Source organism: Heptranchias perlo, chromosome 26, assembly GCF_035084215.1.
Source record: "Heptranchias perlo isolate sHepPer1 chromosome 26, sHepPer1.hap1, whole genome shotgun sequence".
NCBI lineage: Eukaryota > Metazoa > Chordata > Chondrichthyes > Hexanchiformes > Hexanchidae > Heptranchias > Heptranchias perlo.
In genome coordinates, this window is record NC_090350.1 from 20,477,398 (window position 1) to 20,496,494 (window position 19,097).

Sequence of the window (19,097 nt, forward strand, 5' to 3'; positions counted from 1 at the left end):
TCGCTGGCAAATGGCTTAAACCCAATGCCACCTCCACCAGCCCATCTAAAAACAGGTCTCCTGTCCATGAAAAGCCTCCCTGATTCCTGCAACACCTCCCAGGGTGATGGAGATCCACCTGGACCGCGGTGGATCTCCCCGCTCTCCGCTAGGGGGCAGCAGAGCCGCGCGGTGGAGTCGGCCCCTCAGTGGAAGCCGAGCCGGTCGCTGGGGTTTCCGGATGCAGCCTGCAGGGGCTGCAGTAACGCCTAGAAACCAGCGGGGGGCGCGAACCGCCCGCGTTGGCCGGAAATGGTAGCCGGCGGCCCTGACCCGGATGTGGTCGGTTGTCCCGGGCGACCAGCTCACGAGGAAGCGAAGATGTCGGCGGCGTTCCGCAAGGCGCAGAAATCGGTGCAGCGGAGCCACCGGGAGCGGAGTCAGGTCAGTGAGGGGCCCCCGGACCCCGGCCCCCGGGGGGGGGGGGGGGAGGTGGACGCGCCGAGCCGCAGGAGGGGTGAATGCGGCCGGACCGGCAAAATCCGGGGCCACGCAGCACGGGCTGGGGACTGGGCCGGGATTGGGGACTGGAGGCTGGGGACTGGGGCCTGGGGACTGGAGACTGGGGACTGGAGACTGGGGCTGGGGAGTGGAGACTGGGGCTGGGGGCTGGGGACTGGGCCGGGATTGGGGACTGGAGGCTGGGGACTGGGGCCTGGGGACTGGAGACTGGGGACTGGAGACTGGGGCTGGGGAGTGGAGACTGGGGCTGGGGGCTGGGGACTGGGCCGGGATTGGGGACTGGAGGCTGGGCCTAGGGCTGGGGACTGGAGGCTGGGGGCTGGGGACTGGAGTCTGGGGACTGGAGTCTGGAGTCTGGGGTCTGGAGTCTGGGGTCTGGGGACTGGAGGCTGGAGTCTGGGGACTGGAGGCTGGAGGCTGGGGCTGGGCACTGGGGACTGGGACTGGAGACTGGGGCTGGGCACTGGGCTAGGTCTGGGACTGGGTCTGAGCCACACTCGGTTTAAAGGGACTGATTGCGCCAGAGAATAAATCGGCGACAGAAAAGCTGCCTTTAACCACTGTTACCGAGTGTGACCGCTGGAGCCAGTCTCCAGATGTGGACATTTTGCTGAATGTTACACTCCTGGGACATTTTTTAAAAGACAATTGGATATTCACTTTAAAAAGGAAAAAAAAATGGCAAAAGATACAAAGAGGGAGATGAGATTTTTTTAATAAAGTGAGTTGTTATGATCTGGAATGCACTGCCTGAAAGGGCGGTGGAAGCAGATTCAGTAATAACTTTCAAAAAGGAATTGGTTAAAATACTTGAAAAGGAAAAATTTGCAGGGAAAGAGTAGGGGAGTGGGACTAACTGGATGGCTCTTTCAAAGAACAGGCACGATGGGCTGAATGGCCGCCTGCTATGGAGGTAAAGGATCCCAATATGGGAAAGTGAAGCACCCAGCTTTAGTTTCTTTCACACAGTACAATACTGGTTAGGGTGCAGAGTAAAACTACCACTCTACCCCAATAATATACATAAACAAGCTCAAACGCATCTGTTGAATATTTCTGTTAGTCGCACCGGCCGTCCTTGCAGTTAAAGTATAAGCAACAGTAATTACACTTCAGAAGTAATTAATTGTTCATGAAATGCTTTCATACCTACAGAGAAAAGAAAGAAGTTGTATTTCTATACTGCCTCTCATGGGCACAGGGCATCCCAAAGCACTTCACAGCTAATGTACTTTTGAAGTGTAGTCACTTTTGTAATGTAGAGACAGATGTTGGTTAATATGTGCACAGCAAGGTCCCACAAACAGCAGTGAGATCAATGACCAGATACTGATGTTGGCTGAGAGATAAATATTGGCCTCTATCTTCTTTGATTAGTGCCGTTGGATCTTTTATGTCTACCCTCTGTTTAATATCTCATCCCAAAGATGGCACCTCCAACAGTGCAGCACTCCTTCAGCACTACAGTTAAGCGTCAGCCAGGATTATGTGCTCAAGTCCTGAAGCGGTGTTTGCACCATGTCCTTCTGACTCAGGCAAGAATGCTACCACTGAACCAAGGCTCACTGTGGAGGTAATTTTAACCTAACCCACATGGTGGGAAACTGATGGGATCGGGTGGGCTGCCGGTTCTACACCCTGTCTGAGTAAAATCAGGCAGAATGGAAAACCAGCGTTCGATCCGATCCTGTCCACTTCCCTTGCTGTGTGGGTTAGGTTAAAGTTACCCCCAAAGTGTCAATCTTGTCTTGGTGATAATAGTTTTTGTTATAATAAATACAAATCATTCCTTTTAACACAACTTTGCATAAAACCTCAAAGCAAGTGAAAATGCTGAGGATAAAATTCAACTTTGGCAGGGATGCAAAACGGGGGGTGGCAGAGCGACTGCCTGTTATATACCCTGCCCAATTTTTCTTTTCCATTGATTTCAAAGGAAAGGAGGACCGGGTGAGCTGTATAATGGACGGCCTGATCCGCTACTCCCCGTTTCATACCCCCGCTGAAGTTGAATGTTATCCCTGCTATTAACCTGAGCCAAAACAAATCACTCTCCCTCAGTATGGTACATTCATTAACCAGGGCCCGGCTCAAACCTCGTAACAAAGTGGATGAATTGACAACTCAAATAGAAATAAATATGTACAATCTGATAGCCATTACAGAGTCATGGCTGCAAGATGACAAAGGCTGGAACCTGAATATTCAAGGGTACTTGACATTTCGGAAGGACAGGAAGCTAGGAAAAGGTGGAGGGGTAGCTCTGTTAATTAAAGATGACATGAGTATAATAGAGAGAAATGACCTTAGTTCTAAAGAGCAAGATGTAGAATCAGTTTGGGTAGAGATAAGAAATAGTAAAGGCAAGAAGTCACTTGTGGGAGTAGTTTATAGGCCCCCTAACAGTAACCATACTGTAGGACAGGGTATATGGAAGAAATAATGGGGGCTTGAGAAAGGAACAGCGATAATCATGGGTGATTTTAATCTACATATAGATTGGTAGAGTCTGATAGGCAAAGGTAGCCTGGAAGATAAGTTCATAAAGTGCTTTTGGGACAGTTTCTTAGAGCAGCACGTTCTAGAGCCAACCAGAGAGCAGGCTATTCTAGATCTGATAATGTGTAATGAGACAGGATTAATTAATGACCTCATTGTAAAGGAACCTCTAGGTAGCAGTGATCACAATATGATTGAATTTCGCATTCAGTTTGAGGGAGAGAAGGGTAGGTCTAAGACTAGTGTTTTAAACTTAAATAAGGGTAATTATGAGGGCATGAAGACAGAGCTGGCTAAAGTGAACTGGGAACTAAGGTTAAGGGATAGGTCAGTAGAGATATAGTGGCAGACATTTAATGAGATATTTCATAACACTCAGCAAAGATACACGCCAGTGAGAAAGAAAGACTCTAGGGGAAGGACGTAACTAAGGAAGTTAAAGATAGTATCAAATTGAAAGAAAAAGCATACAATTTTGCGAAGATTAGTGGCAGGCCGGAAGATTGGTCAGAATATAAAAAACAGCAAAGATTGACTAAAAGAATAATAAGGAGAGAGAAATTAGAGTACGAGAGAAAGCTAGCTAGAAACATAAAAAGATAGTAAGAGTTTCTACAGGTATTTGAAAAGAAAAGAGTAAGTATAGTGAGCGTTGGTCCTCTAGAGAGTGAGTCTGGGGAATTAATAATGGAGAATAAGGAAATAGCGGGTGAATTGAACAGATATTTTGCATCCGTCTTCACTGTAGAGGATACAAGTAACATGCCAGAAATAATTGTGAATCAAGAGGTGAAAGGGAAGGAGGAACTTAAAACATTTACAATCACTGGGAAACGGTTCTGAAACAATCATTAGAACATGACAGCTGACAATTCCCAGGTCCTGACGAACTTCATCCTAGGGTCTTAAAAGAAGTGGCTGCAGAGATAGTAGATGCATTGGTATTAATTTTCCAAAATTCCCTGGATTCTGGAAGGGTCCCATCAGACTGGAAAATAGCGAATGTAACTCCTCTATTCAAGAAAGGAGGGAGACAGAAAGCAGGAAACTACAGGCCAGTTAGCTTAACATCTGTCATAGGGAAAATATTAAGAAGGTTATAGCAGGACACTTAGAAAATCTCAATGCAATCCGGCAGAGTCAACACGGCTTTGTGAAAGGGAAATCGCGTTTGACTAATTTATTAGAGTTCTTTGAGGAAGTAACAAGCAACATGGATAAAGGGGATCCTGTGGACGTGGTGTACTTGTTTTTCCAGAAGGCTTTTGACAAGGTGCCACATCAAAGGCTACTACACAAAATAAGAGCTCATGCTGTAGGGGGTAACATATTAGCATGGATAAAGGATTGCTGAGCTGACAGGAAACAGAGAGTAGGCATATATGGGTCATTTTCAGGTTGGCAAGATGTAATGAGTGGAGTGCCACAGGGATCAGTGCTTGGGCCTCAACTATTTACAATCTATATCAATGACTTGGATGAAGGGACCGAATGTATGGTTGCTAAATTTGCTGATAACACAAAGGTAGATACGAAAGTAAGTTGTGAAGAGGACATAAGGAGTCTGCAAAGGGATATAGATAGGTTAAGTGAGTGGGCAAAAATTTGGCAGATGGAGTAAAATGTGGGAGAATGTGAACTTGTCCACTTTGGCAGGAGGAATAGCAAAGCAGTATATTATTTAAATGGAGAGGGATTGCAGAACTCTTGAGGTACAGAGGGATCTGGGTGTCCTAGTACATGAATCACAAAAAGTTAGTATGCAGGTACAACAAGTGATTAGGAAGGCAAATGGAATGTTGTCATTTATTACAAGGGGAATGGAATATAAAAGTAGAGCTGTTTTGCTACAGTTGTACAGGGCATTGGTGAGGCCACATCTAGAATACTGTGTGCAGTTTTGGTCTCCTTATTTAAGACATAATTGCTTTGGAGGAAGTTCAGAGAAGGTTTACTTGACTGATTCCGGGGATGAGGGGGTTATCTTATGAGGAAAGGTTGGACAAGTTGGGCCTGTATACACTGGAGTTTAGAAGAATAAGAATGAGATCTTATTGAAACATATAAGATCCTGAGGGGACTTGAAGGGTTAGATGCTGAGAGGATGTTTCCCCTTGTAGAACTAGGGGCCACAGTTTAAAAATAAGTGGTCTCCGATTTAAGACGGAGATGTATAGAAATTTTTTCTCTGGGGGTGGCGAGTCTGTAGAACTCCCTTCCCCAGAGAACGGTGGAGGCAGGGTCCTTGAATATTTTTTAAGGCTGAGTTAGATAGATTCCTGATTAACAAGGGAATCAAAGGTTATGGTAGGTAGACGGGAAAGTAGGTTTGAGGTCACAATCAGATCAGCCATGATCTTATCAAATGGCAGAGCAGGCTCGAGGGGCCGAATGGCCTACTCCTGCTCTTAATTTGTATGTTCGTATCTGCACAGTGAATCGGTTATATCAGAACAACTGATGCTGAGGTAAGTTCTGGCCAAATCAAATACAATACTCCAGGATTATAATCCAAAACAGATCTGATTCATTTCAGTTGATTCAAGTTTGTTGCCACTTTTATATAATAATAAATTGAGTGAAACTTGACATAATGATGAGGAAACAAACTGTATGGGTGGTGCTGCCTCTGCGTTTAAATGTAACTCTAATGTTGGAATAGAAATCTCTTTGCCAGCTATAAGGGCCCTACGTGACATTAATGTGCAAAGTCTCAACCCAGTTCTTATCAAGTGTGAGTCACAATACAGAACTGCTTGGAGTATTTGTAAATTTGGCACTAAATTGGTGGCAACATGCAGGCAGGCTGGGACGATGGCCAGTGTGATAAACAGACACATTAAACGGGATGTTTTTCTAAGCTTAGTGTTGTGGTATATTGTTGGAGTAGAGTAGAAATAATTTTAGTAACCTGTATTGTACTGTATGTGTGATATAAAGCTGGTGCAAAGTAAAAAGTGCTTTATTCCTCAGTATTTGCTTCCTTTTAGTATTAAAATCCACATCTAGGGGTGTAAAGACCCATGGGGGTGTAATTGGGAAGTTACGCCCAAAATTACGTCCATTCGTGTGCCCCTGTTGTCAATGTCAATGTACGCCTAAATTTCCTGTCAATCTCATTAGCATGCACGGGAACGTAAAAATCGGCTTAAACAAGCAGAAATCAGCAAACAATTGGGGCCCAAGAAAAGCACCAAACTCACACCAGGCATTAAAGTTTCAAGCCATCTAACTGCCACTCATGCATATTAGACATTGCATGTTTAAGAATATGCAGTCGTGGGAGCTTTTCAATTTCTAATATGACTCTCACTGATGTGGTGACAGTGCATTCAAATAAACAGAACATTCAATGCAGGTCTAAGTGAGGATAAACATTTTTAAAATTGCTTTAAAAAAATCACAGTAAAACACCCGAGAAATGACTGTTTCCTGATGCACCTAAAATTCTGGTCATAATTTTACACCTGTTTCAACCAGCGTAATTGCAGGAAATTATTGTGTACGGCTCTTTAGGCTGGGGGCGGAGCCATGATAATGAGCCAAGATCAGCTTGGGCATAAAAGATCAAGGAAATTCAACCATGGCGTTATAACGTGCGTAACGCACTTTTGCCTGTGCTGCCTTGATCTTTTACACCGGTTATTTGCTTTAGTTCCCGATTACGCGTGTCTCTGGGCACAAATACACAGGAAGTTCCAGCCCCTTGTGTCTGGCATGTTCCAGATGTCAAAGTAATCTTTTGTTTTTAAAATAAAGTCAGACACTGACCTGTAACCTGAAATTCATAAGCACTTTGCAGTCTGGAAACTTGACTTGCTAAACAACAATTAAACTCTGACCTGAGGCTGTGTTTACTTAACTGTTAGACTTTGGACTTAAAAGGCACATCTTAGCAGCAGAATAAAACCGGACTGCAGCGGTTCAAGAAGGCGGCTCACCACCACCTTCTCGAGGGCAATTAGGGATGGGCAATAAATGCTGGCCTTGCCAGCGACGCCCACATCCCGTGAACGAATAAAAAAAATATATAGTGTAGCACCGATGTCCTTTTGTAAAGCAATGTATCTTCCAAATTAATGTGAGCAATGCCATGGGAAATCTGTTGTATTTAAAATAAATTGTCTTTCAAAATTTTATGAATAGGATTCTAACACTGGTGTTTTCCAGTAACATTATACCATTTACCCATTTTGCACAGCCTGGTTTTCGAAAGCGTCTGGGTTTTTTGGAAAAGAAGAGAGATTACAAGCTCCGCGCACAGTGAGTACTTCATAAACAATAAATCTAAGGCATTTGGCTTGAATTAATGTACTGTGTCTTAATTATACTTGTGTACAATATTCTGCGTCTAGAGTTGTAAGATTTCAAATTTTAACATTTAGAAATATTTGCCCATAGACGCCACCCGAGACCCTCTACGTGCTACTCAAAGTCCTAGAAGAACGTATCCATTAGTACTTTTAGAATACATCCATCCTGTTTAAGGTTTTTGGCGGAGAGGGGACAGCATAATATTCTGTCTATTTTATTGTTGTAGATGTTGTATCTGACCAGTTTGAATGTAGCCACTGTTTAAAATGTCTTGAGTTTGCCATATTTAAGCTAGATTGGTGTCCTCTTGTAGATTTAGAGTTCTTATGTAATACCAAAGGTTTTCTATAGGTAAGCCTGCTGACCTGTCGCTGCACATTTCAGGGACTACCATCGCAAACAGAACACCCTAAAGGCACTACGCCAAAAGGCGTTAGACAAAAATCCAGATGAATTCTACTTTCGAATGACCAACACCAAACTCCAGGTGAGGTATTTTTTTAAAGTGCTGTAAACTAGGTTTATTTAAGAAAAGCAGTACTGCGATATCATTGTTTGAACTACTAAGCTCAACTTTCCTCAGTTTTAAAAAAAAATCACTTGATTTGTCTTTTGCTTCTGCTCAATTCTAAAAGTACAAGTTATGACACGCCGGTGATGTGGTTTGGCTTTATAAATTTCTGTAGACTAGATCCCCTGAAATTAATGTATTGTCTGTTGTAGACTTCCAAAGATTTTAAGTGTTTTCAGTTCTAATAGTTCCAACCTGGCATTCATTTAGACTGTATTTGGTACTAAATATTTACAGTCTTTGGAAAGAGAGCCTCTTTTAACATTAGAGCAGTAATAAGCCCTACTCTTTCAAAGTAAGGTTTTTTTATAATATTAGATGTGTTTGAACTACAGTCTACATGCCATTCGTGACCCACAGGCACCTCACACGCCTAATGACATAGGGCAGAATAACTACCCCAACCGAGCAGTTCTCTGAGCTTCAAAGTGAAGACATCAAATCACGCGAGCTGTACTTGGCATTCTCCCTAAAGTACACAGCCTCTCCCTCCAAACCAAATGATCTGTTTGAGGCATCTCCTTCCATCTACACGCTTAACAACCAGACAAAATGTGTCTGACGTCATCTCCAGCCAATCTTCACTACCCAAATCGAATTAGTTGTTTATATGTGGCCTGCTGGTTCCATAAGTGACACGCTATGAAAGAAATTGGCACCTCTGATATTAATGAATGAAGATTAAATGACTTCTTCCGTGTCCCTTTCTTTGTGAATATATGGAAGTTTTCACAGCAGAGAGCAATTTGAGAAAGATGGTGTTCATGTTCAAGTTAATATTCCCACCTGCATGCCCTGGAGTATCTGGTGCATTGTAAGCTATACATCCCCAAAACAAATTTATTTTACGTACACAAGTGAAAGTGGCTTGATATCCTGGACAGTGATGCAGTAGCTCCACACCACTGCCATCTCACTGGGGCCCATTTCATTCTATGATGAAGCAGACCAGTCCACTGCTGGAACTGCACAATATACCGTTCTTAAAACAGATATTATGGAACGAATACTCTTCGTCTGTGGTAGGATTTACTCCCACTTGCAAGTAAGATTTAGAATTAATTCACTTTAGATGTGATCTATTAGTCTCCCTCACTTGTGGGATATTGTAGCCATCATAAAAACGTATGGTTTGCAAACAGACAAGTAACTTCCACTTTTAGGTGGAAACAATGTTTAAACTCTGTGATTTTATTTCACTGGAATGTTTTTTTTATAAAACCTTTTTGTCCTTAGAGTATTTGCCATACATATTTAATTCACGTGGGTGAGGCTACACCTGTTATACCGGCTTATGTTTACTCGCATTCATAAGGATATTTTTCTCTTCAATGGTGTCTGTTCTGAAAAGAATAGGGATTGCAAATAATAGTTCTACTTTATTTCTCTGTGCATTTTTAGAAACCCTTTGTTTCTGATATATTTTATATTTAGGATGGAGTTCACATCATCAAGCAGTCTAAAGAGGAAGCAACAGAGGAGCAGCTGAAGATTATGAGAACACAAGATGTTAAATATGTGGAAATGAAACGGGTTGCAGAGGCAAAGGTGACTTCATTTTTTTTGTTTTGATCCCTTGCCGGTAATTTTCTCAGAATGCCCCTCCTTCATTTCAATAAAATCTGTCATTGAAGATGTATTTTAAAAATGGGAATTCATCGCAGCATTTTTGAACACACATCCTTTCTGTTATTTGCAGTTCTGGGACATGTTACTCTTCCCCTTCTTTGGTTTGAAGGGAAGAGGAAGCTACACCTTGTACAACAATCTTTTTTGTGACCTTGGCAGGAAAGGTTATTTCTCAGTGAATAACTAGTTCCATACCCTTCTTAGGGACTATTTCTTTAATTGTACTGACAGAATGACCACTTGGTGGCACTAAATGTATAAGAAAAACTCTATTGCTATTTGAATTTTTCATTGTGCTGAAAGGACTGAGATTCAAAGCACTGTACAGTGCACTTTGGCATTGCAGAAGAAAAATCTGTAAGTCCAGACACTGTGTTTAAAGCATGCATATGTATCCATAGCTGCTACTTCATCATTTGTTTATTTTGCAAATTAACATTACATTGCCTAGGTAACTTAGTGTGGGAAAAGTTTTATGGGACCTGCATTGCACCAGTAGAGGGTTGTTTGCAAGTGGAGGAAAGTGGTGCATTATAGAAGCATGCAATCAAACTTCATTATGAGAAATGGTGTGGCCAAGTGGTTATTGTTAGGGGTTCCTCTTCTAGCACTTCACTCTCAGTGCAAAGTCTTTACAAAATATACCAGTTTTTCCAATAACTGTTGGTATTGTCTGCAACTGTCAGAATCATTCTACCTGTGTATCCAGGTAGTTGTAACATTAGATAATGCAGGGATGGATTACAGACTGGCGTATAGTCCTTATCCAGTATTGAGCTAGCCTATTTAATGCTGGCATAGACAGTCTCAAGCTAGAGATCAACAAGGGACCTCATACACCTCTTGATTCACTCCATTTATTATTTTGTACAACATTTTTACTTGCCTTCTCATTATAAGCAGCTAGCATCACATTAGACCAAATTGATTACACCATTGAGAAGGCCTTCACCATGAAGATTAATAAAGGACATTTGAAATGGGCATTGCACATTGGTTTTAAATAATCTGTATTTCTGATTAAGAATGCAGACTACAATATTTATAGAATATACAGATGAATAAAATGGCTGGTATATTTTATAGTGTGCATTACAATTAGTGCTGTTGGGGCCTGCCATTTTGTTGGGGCACACCTGATGTACACATTTGGTAAATATATTCCCTCTAGTGTGGCACAAAGCCATGCAAACCAGGAGAGTGTCAAATTCAATCCCCAGTCTGTGCAGAGTTGTCTGATCTTAACTGGGGTTGTTGTAATTGATCTCAGTGCCTCTAGGTCAAGGAGAGGGAAAAACAGAACAATTAGGTGAGGTCTTACCCACAGACAAACAGCCAACACACTCTGTCTAGGCTTATATTTGAAGTATGGCCTCTTGTCTAAGGTACAAGATGGCCCAGAGAATTATAGGCTAACATGACCCTTTATGTTCTCTGCCCTCTTCTCCATGAGGTGGAAGAGAAGAGTGCAGGAAACATAAAGGCTTTTATCCAGCTGAACCTACTTTGTACTACAGTGATTTGGTTTCCACTGTGGTTCAAATGTCTTATATATATATATATATTATATTTATAAAGTCTTGCAGTATGAAGAACTCATTTATTTTTTTCATCTCAAGACTGACAACATCTGGTTAGCTACCTCTTACCTTACATCCCCCTCCCCCAACCACTTCAATGTCTCACCCGCTCTAGCTACATCACTCTGCGGTTTCTCTCCCAACCCCCCTCACCCTCTCCAAGCTCATCTCTCGATCCATTCCCCACCTAACTCCTGGCCCCCAACCTAGTCAACATTATTAACTGCTCTCTTTGTTCATGCTGATGACACCCAATTCTACCACTTCAGTTGACCCCACCACCAGCTCTGTGCTTTTGGACTGACTGTTCGACATTAAGCCATGGATGTGTCAAAATTCTCTCCAACTGAACATTGAGAAGACTGAAGCCATCGTTATAAGTCCCAACATAAACTCTGCTGCTTCGCTACAGACTCCATCCCTCCCTTCCCATTTACTGAGGTTGAACCAGATCATGTAAAACCATGACGTCCTGTTTGACTCCAAGCTGAGCTACACTCCCTACATTCTTTCCATTATCAATTATCATTACTTCCATCTTCATAATTTCATCCACTTTAATCGCTACCTCAGCCCACCATGGTTGAAACCTTTCATATAAAGTTTTGTCACCTCTAGACTTTTTTTCCAAAGTCTCCTTGCTGACTTCCCATCCTCAATCATCCATGAACTCCAACATGTGCAAAACTCAGCTGTCCATATCCTGACCCATTCTCCCATCATTCCTGACCTCAACTGGTCTACATTAGCTTCCTATTCCGCAACACATTGAATTTAGAATTCTCATCCTTATCTTCAAATCCATCCATAGCCTCATTCCACCCTAACTTTACAATGAACTTCAGCCTTGTATTCCCTCCTGCACACTTCAGTCCTCCGACTCTGGATTTTAGTGCATCCTGCGTTCCCGTCGCCCCATCATTGGTAGTGATTTTACTTGCCTCAGCCCTACTCTCTAGAATTCAATAACTAAATCACACCACCATTTCACTTCACTCTCTGCCTTTAAACATCTTCTTAAAACTCATCTTTTTGATCAAACCTTTGGTCACATATCTTAACTCTTCCACCGTGTCTTGGTTTCTGTTCCTTTTTTAAGAAAATTTCTCACCTGCTTTGGGACATTTTCTACATTGAAGGTACTATATGAATTCATGTTGCTGTCTACCACAGGTCCGCTACACTTACGTGTCAAAAGTATATTAAAAGAACAAAAGGCAGTCATTTCATGCTGACTTCTTCTGACCTGGAGCTCTCAAGTTTTCAGGCACCTGCCAAAATGCAAACTTGCTTCACCAACAGTAATTAACCTAAAACTGACCTCTGGATTGCTAGCAATTAGACTTTACAGTCTTGGAGACAGTCAGGTAAAACACACCTGCACTTTATTACATTACATGGCATCGCATGCCATTTTCACACATTTCAATAATAGCTTTTATCCTGGAAAAGTAAATAATGGGAATATTGAGCCTGCTGTTCCAAGTTTCATCTGCACTGATTTGATTGTGACTTTCCAATACATTTGCAGAAAATTGAACGACTGAAGTCTGAACTCCATCTTTTAGAGGCTGATGGAAAGCCCCCTAATAAGCACATCTTCTTCTGCCAATCTAAAAAGGAAGGTGCTGTATCATGTTATAATACTGTCTGATCTGTCATAATTTTTCAACTTCGTTTTTACAGAATTTGGTAATGAAGGTTTAACTTCTTATAGAAGGCAGATTGTTTGAATATGTTAAGTCTTGTGCAGGTACATTGCTTTGGATCATTTCCATCTTCTTTTGAAAAACATTAACATACATTCAATTTGAATTTAACTACTCTCTTTTTAAAAATGTTATTTTTCTTCTCACCAATTTAGCTCTTGCCCAGAAGATGCAGGCTCCTTTTTTTGGGTTTGTTGCTATGTGAGCTGATTGCCTTCTGATACATTGCACAAGTGAGCATTTTTTTTTATTACAGTGAGTGTTGTGGACGGGCATCATGATCGAGCCCATCATGACTTCACTCTGGCCACACATGCGCGCACTCCCAACAGGGCATGATCAGGAGTACAAGCTCTGGTAGCTTTTTTTCCCATGCCTCACCTCCAGAGCATTGAGGCCAATTGAAGTGCCTCTGTGGCTGAGATCAACTGACTCAGCACAGCCCAGGGATTGAACCTGGATCTCCCTGCTCTGCATAGCTCAGGTACTCACTGGATAAACTTGCTGAACCATGTTAGGAACATAACCCTTTTCGGGACTGCAGCAATATTTCTTCTTCATTCAAAAATAGAACAAAAACACTAAATTGCAGAAAAACAATGGATTAAGAAACATTCTACACCAGAATCCCAATTCTGCTTTGGAATACTAAAAATCTAAAGGTTTTGTATGAAAGAAGATCGTACTTTGAAAGCTGAAAATGCCTTTCAGTGCTCAAAGAATTAGTCTTTGAGCAGAGTAGATCAGCTCAGCTGAGAGTGGCTAATTTACAAGGCCTTGTTGACAAGATCAGGATGGAGGTGACTGGTAGTTATGGAAACAAAACATAACACAGTTAATAAGGAGTGCTGGTCTGAAGATAGAATAAAGGAACACTTGTTAGGACAGTATGGGGAACATTGCTCTGTTTCTGCCCATTGCTGTACCTGACCTGGAAGAGAGTACTACATGGCGACACTGTGTGTAAAATGGATAAATGCTGCATTGTCCAGCCCAGTTGTCACTTGCCTCAGCAAGATCAATGCTTGAAAGTATTAGTAAAATGAAGGTTTTTATAAGCTTTAGGGGTTATTTTAGTTGCAATCGCTGGTGATTTATGAAATATCTATGAAATACAACATACAATGTATGGCATCAAAGTATATTTTATTATTGATAACATTTAATTATATGCTGATTTTGTGGTCTTCACACACTTCTTTGGGAATAGAAATGCACTCTAGTGCTCCTTCTAAATGCCCAATATACCAGCGTAATTTATGAAGTGTTAGTGACTTACCAAGTTAAAAACTGACACATGGAAGCAATGAGTTATTGCTGTCTCACACTCCTGAAAGAAAGATCTGCATGATGTTCTCGTTGCATCTCTATTATGTTTGTGTACCCTGTTTCCTGAATGTATAATGCTACTCAGTAGTAACATCATATTATTTCCCCCTAAATTCTTCCCTTTTCTGTTCCCTTCTTCTGAGAGTAGTGACTCATGCTGTTGTACAGTTTCACATGTGCCAGTAGGCATCATGCACTTCACCATTCTTCATTTGTGAATGCAGACAGTGAGTGTTGGCAGATTGTGTGACAGCAGGAACAACATTGCTAAGCCCAATCCTAGACTAGCCCATCCTTATCAGGAACTGCAGCCCCCAGTAATTCTCTCCCACTCCCTGCTAAGGATACCGAGGCCAACTGTAACTTCTCGCACTGCTGCCTTGGTTGAGATAACTAACTCAGCACAGATTGATTATCGTACCTGGGACCTCCATGATCTGTATGGCACCATACTAACCCTGACACAACTATATAGAATTGTACTGTGTGCAATTCTGGTAGTTTGCATTGTGTATTGATGGAGTGGCATGCTTTGCTGGGGCTCTGCTCTGATTTTACTGTAATTAAACTTTGATTGCTCTTATTATAATTATTGAAGAAGTTCACACATTTAAATTTGTGCACAGTGCAAGAATTTGACTTGGCAAAGCGCCTCAATACTGTACCAGAGCTGGTGGACCGGGTGTACAACCGACCAACAATCGAAACCTTACAGAAGGAAAAAATTAAAGGGGTCACTAATCCCCAGGATCTAGAGGTAATGGGAAATCGCTTTCAGATTAAAGTGCACTTTTACAAAATGAGAGCAATCGCACAGACTTGCTAAAGTAGTGCTGGCATTTTAGAAAGATGATTGTCTAGCTGCCAAAATAATGCCCAATCTGACTGTCATTTGAAGCTTGTGACTGATAACTTGCACAGGGTCATTGTTCTAGCTGTGAAGAACAGCAGGACCATGTTGCACAAGGCCATTGTGTTTGCTGGGAAGTGCAGTGTTGCAGCAATTGTTAGTGTTAATTCATCCCTAGATTCTTATGAGCACATTAAAGTGTATTCTGTGAAGAGAAGTGTGACGACTATAATACCATATTACTGCAACAATATTTTTTGTGTAAATGCAGGGACAACCAGCAAATAATCAATCCTGATGCAAGCTCTCCTCTCTTTCCCCCTTCCCTGATTATTCATCTATACAATGATTACCCCTTTTTTCCCACAATGCTTTGTAATTTGCCCCTTCAGAAACTTGCTAGACAGAGAAAGCACCAATACTCCCTTCTGAAACAACACATTGAGAGAGAGAAGAAGATGTTTGTAGTCGGCCAGAAAATCCAGACTCGAAAAGACCTCATGGTAAGTATGTAGGTCTCATAAGTTTACAGTAGTTCTACGTATTGTAGACTTTATAATTCTGTACGGAGCATTCGGGTGAAACTGCCATTATTCACTTTAACTATTTTTGTAATTTTGAAATCAAGGTAAAGCGTTGAATGTTCAATCTGAGGCCACTTATACAGAAGTGACCTCCATGGCAGTTAGTTGTAATAAGTTGTAGCCATCCTTGAAAATTTTGGCTGGCTAAATCCCTCCTTTCCTAGACTAAACCTAACTCTCCCTTTCCTGGGAAGGGAATGGGAACAGGGGAGCTATAGATGGAAGGAGAGTGAGGTACGAAAGTTTTTTTAAAGTTGCTGATCCTGGGCAACTGTGCCCAAATACATTTAATGTCTGTGCAGCCTGACCCAGCTATGGGCTGAAATCTACAACACGATTTATACCTAGAATTTGGCATAAAATCACCATCTGCCTCAAAAGATTATAAGGAAGGTTGATCTGGTGCAGTGGGCCTAGGATGTCCAAGTTTTTATGTTCATGGCTGCATAGATGTATCACACGGAGCCTTGGTGGCCATGTATAAAGTTTAACCCATGTTTCCATTAATTTGCATATATCTCAAATCACTGATACTAACAGATCTTGGTAATTTATTCACCAATTAGGCAAAAGCACTAAAAACAACCCTTTCCAACTCTCCAGGCTCACAAAATTCAAACAGGGCACCCTAATGAATAATATAAGCACAAATTCGACTGAATTGCCTGAGCTTTGAGGGCCAGATTGCCTGGGCTTGGGGGCTGCAGATTGGACATGCCTGAGTGCTTTTCTGCACTTCTGGTTAAAGCATCTCGTTGGGAGCTTTATTTTGCATCTGTCTTTTTATCCGAGAATCCTTGATGCTGCTTGCCAAAGTGGAAAATGTTTTGTTTGCTGCTATCAGCTTAATGAGCACAAAAAGATGAAGGGGGAATAGTGGGGCCCTGCTGTATGAAATTTATTTTAGGGTTCCAAAATAATCCATTGGTGTAATGGGAAAATGTACCTATCAGTATTGGAAACCAGCCTGTGCTAGAATCTGGGTCACATTTCTAAGCAGATTACATCTGTACCTTTGTTCAAAAAAAAATTCTGTTTGTATATACACACATACAAGTGATTATGAGAGAGCAGAATTGTAAGTGAGTTTGTACACATGTTTAAGCAGATGAATTATCTGTGCTGAGTAACATTGATGTTTTAAGGGCTTTAATTTCCTCTGATAATGCACTGGTTAATTCATTTGTGTAAAATGTCTTTGTTTGATATTTTTAATGCAGTCTTTAGGCAGCATGCTACCAGAGAAAAATAAACCTCAGCTGTATTTTATGGGGAGGTGTTCCTTTTTAAAAGTCACAAATGCAGATTAGAAGTGTTTTTTGAATCTATGTTAATGTAATAAAATCAAATTTATAGAATTCTAAAATCAAATGAATTCACTTACTGGATTTGCTGGTGGCCCATACTCTGAATATGTGAGTGTGTGGATGCAAACTTCTGTCGTCATTTTTACCTGAATGAAAATGTTTTTTTTCATAGGACAAGACTCCGAAAGTGAAAGTAAAGAAAGAAACTGTTAACTCTCCGGCCATTTACAAATTCCAATTTCAGAGAAAACGCTGACATATCTTCAATGGGCAGTTAGAATATTGCATAATGAGATAACCTTTTCAGGAAGATTTTCTGGAAAGATTGGGCTTCAAACCTGTGTGTCTTTTTGTGAAATTTAAGATTTATTGTCTGGCTGTTAATGTAACATTAAATGAATGGGAAGAAAAGAGTTATTTTATTTTGGGTGACGTGCGTCTTGTTGACTGCTGTTAATCAGATCACAGGAAAGTAAAGCAGTAAACACTTGCGCTGAATTCAGATGTAATTTGCAAACATGGCATCAATCTCACTTTCAAATAAAGAAAGAACTAAAGATGTACAGTGCTACAGTACTTCCTTTAATAAAAAAAAACACTTTTCATTATTGTTTTTTTTTGATAGTTTTTTTTCCCCAAACAGTACCATCACGGGCACAGTTAAAAGTTGTTTGTAACTCTATAACCTAGTATGGTACAGAACCATAATAAAGAAAGCCGTTGGTTTGTGCTGAGTTATCTGATTTCAGCAAGATTAGAGGTGGCTACAAGTGGCCTCAGCCTTCCATGTTAGGGAGAGAGGGGAAAAGAACAGCTATTTCTGATTGCTATCTAGTGTCCCCTGTTGGGAAGTGTCCACTGAGGACAGGATCAGGCTTGGCTGCTGGTTCCTTCTCCCCATCTTGTGGTTGGATAGCCTGCCAACGCTCAATGGAACCAGCCTCAGCATGTCAGCACCTTTTAGAAGAGGGGCAGAAATTGGCAAAATAAAACTGACTGTCCTGGTGACACTCAATGCTCTAAAATTCAGACGTGAAACTGAAATTTGAAACCCGTAATTACTAGCTGCTAATTCCAAACATCCTGGCGAAAGAGAAAAGCACAGCTATTATCTCAGACTTTCTCACACATCAATGTGCAGTATAATGTTCTTGTTTTGCTGTGAAGTATCTGCACTCAGTATTTAACTGTACACCAGGATGAATTTCTGGATGCAACACTGGATTTTTGTTGGCTTTCAGACAAGCCTTGTCGTCCCACCCTATATTCGAAATGGATTTGATTACCCGAGCAGTAACCCCAGTGTCCCTTATCTGAAAAACGCTGATTTATTATTCACTGTCATTGTGGAACAGCTAGAGTCTTCATTAGAGCCGAAGGAAGATCTGTTTTGTCTGCCTCGTCAGCATCACTGAACCTCATCCCCAGGAGGCTTGATACAAATTAATTAACCTAATTAAAAGCACTGATTGCAGAGATGATTGGTGTGGTGCTGGCGGCAGTTGCATATAAGCTGTATGGGGCGGAACTGTAGCCAACTGATGTGTGACTGTGCCGAAACAATGCTGCAGAACTAAGCAAACCTCATTAAAACAGATTTGATTTTATATAACTCGTTAATCTTTTATTTATAAATACAATGTTTGAACTCGTCTACAATGTTTTCTACTTAACAATGCTATGTAATCCTGGGTAGTTTGTACCTGTATAGTACATTTGGTATATGCCTCTTCATACAGGCTTCCTATTCTGACATGATCCATTGCAGAGTTATGCTGCAAAGGTCACCACTTATGATCCATTCTGTAACAACTAAGCAAAGTAAAACATCATTTTAATTTCGTAACTGCTCTCGTTTATGGTCTTTAGGGTGATTAGAATTGAAGTGTTGTTTTAAAGTCTTCAGTTAAAGACTTAACTTAAATGCCCTTTTGTCCTCACTGACCTGCAGTTGCAGTGTACTTAGAATAAACAGGTTAATGGATAGTTAGGGACTCATTATCTGTGAATACCAGCCAGGAGTTTAGAGCTGTTATGTACACAAGTAGAACAGCCAATGAGGGACCACCCACACTTTAGTAATTCATCATTTAGCAGCTCTTTTGTGTAATCATTTTGATAAATGTGATAGTTTTACCAGGATGTAGTGTGCGAATTGATTATCATTGTAAGCAGCCTACACAGGTGAGCAGGTGGCGATGGGATTGCTATTTCAAAAATAGAT

At 41.3% G+C, this 19,097-nt stretch overlaps 1 protein-coding gene across 1 annotated transcript; it reads left to right on the forward strand.

Annotated features, from left to right (window-relative positions):
* The first annotated feature begins 309 nt into the window (after positions 1-309).
* utp11 (UTP11 small subunit processome component) lies at positions 310-17,481 on the forward strand. Its single transcript, XM_068006480.1, has 8 exons — positions 310-423; positions 7,202-7,263; positions 7,699-7,801; positions 9,320-9,433; positions 12,626-12,719; positions 14,759-14,889; positions 15,375-15,485; positions 17,046-17,481. Exons 1-8 carry the CDS (start codon positions 361-363, stop codon positions 17,127-17,129), a joined length of 762 nt encoding a protein of 253 aa, XP_067862581.1. The 5' UTR covers positions 310-360; the 3' UTR covers positions 17,130-17,481.
* Positions 17,482-19,097: the final 1,616 nt, after the last annotated feature.

Coding starts and splice junctions, on each gene's coding strand:
- utp11 (XM_068006480.1), top strand. CDS start 361: ATGTCGGCGGCGTTCCGCAAGGCGCAGAAATCGGTGCAGCGGAGCCAC. Junction 424..7,201: donor GCCACCGGGAGCGGAGTCAG/GTCAGTGAGGGG, acceptor CATTTTGCACAG/CCTGGTTTTCGAAAGCGTCT. Junction 9,434..12,625: donor AACGGGTTGCAGAGGCAAAG/GTGACTTCATTT, acceptor ATACATTTGCAG/AAAATTGAACGACTGAAGTC.